Consider the following 7,585-nt stretch of genomic DNA (forward strand, 5'->3'; position numbering starts at 1 on the left):
TCAGTGTCAGGCAGAAAGTGACAGAGTCCAAGGCAGGACAATCAGTATAGAGTGGAGTATTGTTAGGCCTCACTCTTGCCCATTCTGTGCCCCTACCAAGCCATCCTGCCACAATGGCTTCTCATCAATTCCTGATGCTAGTCCTCCATTTCCCTAGTCTGGACTGGTGTGATCTGAGCCGTTCAGGAATGTCTCAGTGCTGGCCTGGGGCCTCTCCTCCCACTGTCCAGGATGCCTGACCTGCAGGAGCCTCTCTGTGGGCCCCTCCTGGACAGAGACCAGTGCTCCCCATCATTAGCCAGCCCTGCTGCCTGTCCCCTAGAAAAGTTCCCCTTAAATGTCTTTCACCACCCAGTATTCCCCACCCCCTCTGGACTTGCACTACTGCCAGCTCCCAGGGCAGGCGCCACAAAAGGGAACCATGACTGCTGGAACCTCTGTTACCATGGGGACGGGGACCACAGAGCTCACATCTGGTAGTGATTGAGGAGGAAAAATTATGAGTCGTGGAAAACGCAAATATTTTTTGTAGCACAGAGCACAAAGGAATGTGGGGACTGGAGAGGGGCCTGGGCTCCGTCTGGTTTCCAGCAGGATGTAGCACACATCACTCAGAGAGGCCAGGCTGTGCCAGACAGCTTATACATATGCACACACCAGCAGTTGCTGTCTGTGGCACACATACCTTTGCCACTAAATGCACAGAAATAACAACACGATGCAACACAAACACACACATATGTGGCAAATCAGAGTGGCCCAGAAACACGGAACAAACACATAGCAGCATGTACTCTACATATAACTGCATCCAAATTAAGAGACAAATACTCCTATGGCTCCAGAATTCCCTGGGATACACAGAGGCACCTAGACACACCATCTGCTAGACAGGAATGGACCTTCATGTCCAACACAGATGTACTACAGCACTGCACATGCAGACCAAGGGACACATACCCTGCCACACATTTGTCTAGACAGTCACAGTAATGCAGAGAGGACTGCCAGCCCCCAGAAACACACAAACGAAGGGCAAGGGATACACAGCAAATCCAACAGACATGGGAACACAAGACACCCTACAACACATGCACTTCAGGCATGGTGGAAGACTCACACGCATCGTATGGAGTACCTGGCACATGCAAACCAAATTCCTTGAAGCATGCGTACACACAATTCATGGTGCGATGAAAAATGAGGTGAGTTCTGATCTCACACACAGCCATTACACACAGAAACACAAGACAAACATGCCACACACTCCCCAAACATGTAATATACCATGGTACTAGACAAAATGTCAACACATACCCAGCACTTCACCATACTCAGGAGACTGTGTCTAAACCTGCAACATCCACACCACTGTCACCCAGCAAAAACACTGAGAGACACCCCCTCTGCCACCATTATAGCTCCGTTAGTGAAACACACTCACAACAGATACAGACCTGTAAGAAGCACACCTTGTACCACAGCCGGTTGGATAAGAAGACACCGACTACCATGTGCACACACACCCATGGCCTGATATGCATACACACAGAAAAGACTCAGAAAAGCGTATTCAGTCCATAATAAACACACATGTGCTGGGCAGTGGTGGCGCACGCCTTTAATCCCAGCACTTGGGAGGCAGAGGCAGGCAGATTTCTGAGTTCGAGGCCAGCCTGGTTTACAGAGTGAGTTCCAGGACAACCAGGGCTACACAGAGAAACCCTGTCTCGATAAAACCACTACCACCACCACCAACAATAACAACAACAACAAAAACCCCAAACATGTGCAGCATGGCCACACAGTATCCAACTAAGCCTGGAGGTGTGCACACCCCTGAATGACAGCCAGATGTGTTGAAGTTATCTGAGTTCTGTGATCCAGAAAAGCAGGGGGTTTAGCACGCACAGTGTCCTGGTTCAATCCCCAGCACCACCCAAAACCAACAAAGAGAGTAACAATGAGAAAACAAGGGGGACAGAGAGAAGACAAAGTTGATCAGGATAAGGTCACAGGTCTTCTTATCTTTGCAAAGACTTGGGCTGAATAATGAACCTTCTTAGTCATCGAAGCCCCAGCAACCTCTGTCTAGTGTGGTCACTGGGGGTGGGTGGGTACGGAAGGATCAGTAAACACAGTGCTCTGGAGTGTTCATTGTGCACAGCAACATGGGACCCCAGTGGCTTTTTTTCTTCCCCCAGATGGTGTTTCATGTAGCCCAAGCCAGCCTTGAACTAGTTTTGTAACTGAGGATGACCTGAGCCTCTGATGCCCTAACCCCCAGCTGCTGAGATTCACAGCATTCACCATCCTTAGATATCCTTAGATAGTGCTAAGGATTGAACTCAGGACTTTGTTCAAACCAGGCAAGCACTATACCAACTAAGCCATGTTCCTTTTTTTTTTTTTAAATAGACATTTTCTTTATTCACATATCAAATGATATCTCCCCTCCCAGTTTCCCCTCTGAAAAAAAAAATATATAAAAAAACCAAACCCCCCGAAAAACCCTGTTCCCTCCCCCCTTCCTCTGCTCACCAACCCACCCTCTCCTGCTTCCTGGCCCTGGCATTCCCCTACACTGGGGCATAAACCTTCACAGGGCCAAGGGCCTCTCCTCCCATTGATGACCGACCAGGCCACCCTCTGCTAAACATATGCTGCTGGAGCCATGAGTCTCACCACATGTGTTCTTTGGTTGGTGGTTTAGTCCCTGGTAGCTCTGAGGGTACTAGTTAGTTCATATTGTTGTTCATCCTAAGGGGCTGTAAACCCTTCAGCTCCTTCTAAGCCATGTTCCTAAGTAAGGAACATATGTTCCTAAGCTGTGTTCAGTGGCTTTATAATTCTCATTTTATGCGTATGAATCTTTGCCTGGCGCCTGTGGAACTTAGAAGAGTGTGTCAGACCCCTTGGAACTGGAGTTAAAATAGATGGCTGTGAGCTACCATGTGGATGGTGGTACTCAAACTCAGTCTTCTGTAAGAGCAGCTGGAGCTCTTAATTGCTCACTCATCTCTTCACCCCCCACCACACCCCCCCTCAGTATTTTTAAAGACAGGGTCTTACTGTGTAGCCATGGCTGTTCTGAAACTCTGTGTAGTCTATGCTGGTCTTGAACTCACAGAGCTACACCTGCCCCTGCTTCCTGGGATTAAAGGTATGTATCACAACATCCAGTTTATAGTAGCTTATTACTGCTTTTCTGTACACTTTAAAACACAAGTGTTTAAAGCATTCATTCTAGAGGCATGACATTTGGCATTTCAATCATACTGCTGTCCCTTGTGTGGCAGGACACTCTTGCTATTTTAGGGCTAGAGATGAGACCTTTTTGAACATGTTGAAGGCCATTGTTAGCAAGGTAGCAATATTCTGATGGTGCCATCTAGTGTTGGACCCCAGCAACATCTGGAGCAGAAATGAGTGTGCAACAGTCCTAGAAGAAAAATAACCCAGCAGTTTGTATTACCAAGAGAGGACACTGAGGTGTGTGTGTGTGTTAGGGTGGGGAGGCCCAGGCTTGGGTTTTTCACCAAAGTTGGCAATAGCCAGCTAGAGGAGAAGCTCAAAGAATGCTGTAACAGGATGCTGGTGGTCTGGTGGGATATGAGAGTGGCAAGGACGGGGAGACACTGGGAAATGAGGCAAGAGAGGTGAGCTGGAGTGAGAGTCACACTGTCCGCCTTGAGGGCACCTCCCAGGCTCACAGACCTTCCACTAGGCCTATGGTTTTAAACTTAAAAATAATTTATAGTGTTATGTGATGTGTATGGACATCTCAGTGCAGGCACAACAATGTGTGCTGTGGCAGTCAGAGGCAGCTTTGGAGAGGCAGTGCTCTCCTTTCAGTGTGGAGAGAACCAGTCAGGCTTATGAAGTAATTGTATCTGCCTGGTGAGCCAAAGGGTCTTGTCACTGCTGGAGCATGTCCCAAGCCAACCATCCCTCAAGGTTTTCTTACTCTGTAGCCCTGGCTGTCCTGGAACTAGCTATGTAGACCAGGCTTGCCTCAAATTTAGAGATCCACCTGTATGCACACAACTCCTGGGTCTTCAAGGTTTCAGCTTCTAGAAAGTTGAGAGAAACTTCTACTGAGAGTCCAGGGCTTTCTTTCCCGGGCTTGCTCTACCATTGAGCTACACCTCCAGGATACTGCCTCTCCACCCATCTTTTCACACACAATCAAAAACAAAACCACATTTATTATCTGAGTGTGATAGCACATGCCTTTAACTCAGGAAGCAGAGGCAGGCTGGTCTGTCTACAAGGTGAATTCCAGGACAGACAGTGCTGCCTGTTGTAGGCTTGAAAAGTGACTCCGTTGGTCTAGCGCTTGCTTGGCATACTGAAGCCCCAATTCAATCCTGGCAACACATAAACCAGGTGTGGCACATAATCTCAGTGTGTCAGAGATGAGACTAGAGGGCTGAATAGGAACTTCAAGGGCATTCTCAGCTATGCGGACCAGCCTAGGCAACAAGAAACTGTCTCACCATAACCCTTTGTTAGTGGGCTCTGGTCCCACTAAAGAAATGTTGTTGGGACGGCTTCAAATCTCTCCCGAGGCTTGTCCCTTCCTTGGCCATGACCGTATCTAGTAAGAGGGAATGGCTTGTGAGAGACGACTTTAAGATCAAGCCAGGCTTTTTCACCCGGAGGGACAGCAGTCTGGCTCTGAAAGTCTAGAGCTAATGACACATTACTTGGGGCAGTGGGGAAGTAACCGGTGGGTGTTACCCTGATTGACAGATTTGTTCTCCAGGGGGCAGTGCTCTTGCAGTATTTGAAGGGCTTGTCGCCCGTGTGCGCCCTCTGGTGGAGGGCAAGGCGCACGTGGCTGTAGAAGGCCTTGGCGCAGTTCCCACACTTGGGGTGGCTTGTCGCCACGGTGGATCTTCTCGTGCACGGTGAGCAAGGAGTGGCGGGTGAGGTGAGTGCTCTAATTGAAGGCCTTGGCACACTCGGCGCATGCGTAGGGTCGCACCCCAGAGTGCACGAGCTGCAGCAGAGGGCTTTCTCGCAGGTGCCACGCTTGTAGAGCTGCTCACCCGTGTGGACCGCTGGTGCACGCGGAGGCACGTGTAGCCGCCAAAGGCGTTGCCGCACTTGCTGCCGGAAAAAGGGCTCCTCGCCGGTGTAGCTGCGCTGCTGTTCCACGAGGTTGGCGCTCCAGGGGAAGGCTTTGCTGTACTCGTGGCCTTTGTAAGGTCTTTTGCCTTGCCAGCATAAGTGCAGCGACAGGGCCGAACTCTGCAGGAATACCTTCCTGCACTGGCTGCATGCCGACGTGCTCTCCACAGTGTCAGGGCCCACCTCATGCTGTCTATGCTCTTGTGCAGATTGCCAGGGTTCTCCTGAGGGTTGATGTGCTCTTTGGTGGTTCCAAGGCAGTCCCTTTGTGGACTGGATGCCCTTGCTGCATCTGGCAGGTGAGCGTTCTGTGGGAGTGCCTTGATCAGAGGAGAAGGGGCAGGACACTACCTGGGCTGGCTGCCATCTGATTTGACTTCTTCAGCTGCCTCAGAATCAAAGCCTGAGACAGCCCTGTATTGTAAATGTCCTCCATTATCTCAGGCTCCGCCTTCCACTCTGTAAGAGATTGAAGCCACCACACAGTGAATAGTATAACTCTAAAAGGGAACATTAAAGATGGCTCTGTGCATGATCCAGGAGGCCAGGTAAGAATAACTTGGCACCGAGCAGTGGTGGAGCACACCTTTAATCCCAGCACTTGGGAAGCAGAAGCAGGCGGATTTCTGAGTTCAAGGCCAGCCTGGTCTACAGAGTAAGTTCCAGGACAGCCAGGGCTATACAGAGAAACCCTGTGTCGAAAAACAAAACAAACAAACAAACAAGAATAACTTCGCAAAAACAGCCTCTGGACTGGCATTGCAGTTATGAACATGAACAGGAAACCTCAGACTCAAGAAGGTGGCAGGAAGGAGGGATACAGAAGGCAGAACCTGGCTATGCCCAAACCTAGGTGGCCAGTGAAGATTTGTAAATGGGTGGGAAGAGGAAGTTTGGAGAGGGGCCAATAAATGGAACATGAGGCAGAGGCACACCTTGGAAGACCACACAGTTCTCATCACTACACTGCGTGCAGTCGGTAAGGTTGAGAAAGCAAAGGTCCAAGTCAGAAGGGAAAGAGGGGCGCCTTTCAGGGAACGGCAGTGCCCTGCGTATGGGGAGCATTATGTACTCAGGGTGAGGAAAGTAAGGCTGCCAAGTGCATGGAAAGGACCAAGCAAACCGTGCATGTATGATACAGTATGTAGGTGCCATGCACACTGCTCTCAGGGCCTCAGGGCCTGCTTCCAGGACACTTAGGGATGCCCAGATCTCTTACACAAATGCTGGGATTGCTCTACACACACTCCCATTCACGAATTCAACTTATCCTTAGATGATGTCTGAGACCCCAGACCAGTGGCTCTCAACCTTTAGGTCACAACCCCGTTGAGGGGTTGAATGACTCACACAGGGTCACCTAAGACCATCGGAAACACAGATGTTTATATTGTGATTCATGACAGTCACAAAATTACAGTTATGGAGCAGCAACAAAAATAACCTTATGGTTGGAGGGTCACCACAGCATGAGGAACTGTATTAAAGGGTCACAGCATGGGGAAGGTTGAGACCCACTGTCCTAGGCAATGGTAACACTGTGGAAATGGGTGTTGTGCTGTGCTATGCTGTGGAAGGGATAAAGATGAGAACACAAGTCGGCACTAGTGTGCGGGACAGACCTAATTTCCACTGGCACCTGCACTCTGAGGATGGATGAGCATGTAGATGCAGCGCCCACATGTGTAGAGTCTGCCTGACGGACAACGGAAGAAACAATGAAGTGAGAGCTGTGTCCTGGAGGGAAGAAAACCTAGGTGGGATTTCAATATTTCTCTCTATTATCCTAATTTTCTGGAAACTCATGGATAAGACATATAAAAGTGTTACTTAAATGTAATTTTGGAGCTGGCACTGGTGGCACATGCCTTTAATCCCAGCATGTGGAAGGCAGAGGCAGGCGGATTTCTGAGTTCAAGGCCAGCCTGGTCTACAGAGTGAATTCCAGGACAGCCAGGGCTACACAGAGAAACCCTGTCTCAAAAACAAACAAACAAACAAACAAATCCATCTGAATCCACTGCAAATGTGGGTTCAAAAAAAAATGTAATTTTGGTAAGGAGGGCAGAGAAGGCAAAAGAAGTTGGGGCCAGAAACAGAGTCCAGACTTTGGGACTGTGGTTACCACAGTGCCTGTGGCAGGTTGGGGACTAGGGATGTGAAGACAGAGGTGGGTTTGAGAATGGAAGAGGCCCACTTGGCCTCTGTGCCCACACACCCAGGCACTCTCTGTATCCACACACCTAGGCACTCTCTGTGCCCACACACCCAGGCACTCTCTGTGCCCACACACCCAGGCACTCTCTGTGCCCACACACCCAGGCACTCTCTGTGTACACTCTAGGCACTCTCTGTGCCCACACATCCAGGTCAGGCACTCTCTGTGCCCACACACCCAGGCACTCTCTGTGCCCACACACCCAGGCACTCCCTGTATCCACACACCCAG

At 49.9% G+C, this 7,585-nt stretch overlaps 1 protein-coding gene across 1 annotated transcript in view; it reads right to left on the reverse strand.

Annotated features, from left to right (window-relative positions):
* Nucleotides 1–4,725: 4,725 nt before the first annotated feature.
* Nucleotides 4,726–7,585, reverse strand: part of LOC116086313 (zinc finger protein 74-like) — a 5,173-nt gene continuing 2,313 nt past the window's right edge. The window contains exon 3 of the mRNA XM_031364632.1: nucleotides 4,726–5,595. Within this exon, the coding sequence (XP_031220492.1) occupies nucleotides 5,462–5,595 (134 nt within the window). The 3' untranslated portion in view covers nucleotides 4,726–5,461. The remainder of the gene's footprint in view (nucleotides 5,596–7,585) is intronic.

The sequence above is a fragment of the Mastomys coucha genome, unplaced genomic scaffold, assembly GCF_008632895.1.
Source record: "Mastomys coucha isolate ucsf_1 unplaced genomic scaffold, UCSF_Mcou_1 pScaffold12, whole genome shotgun sequence".
Classification (NCBI taxonomy): Eukaryota; Metazoa; Chordata; class Mammalia; order Rodentia; family Muridae; genus Mastomys; species Mastomys coucha.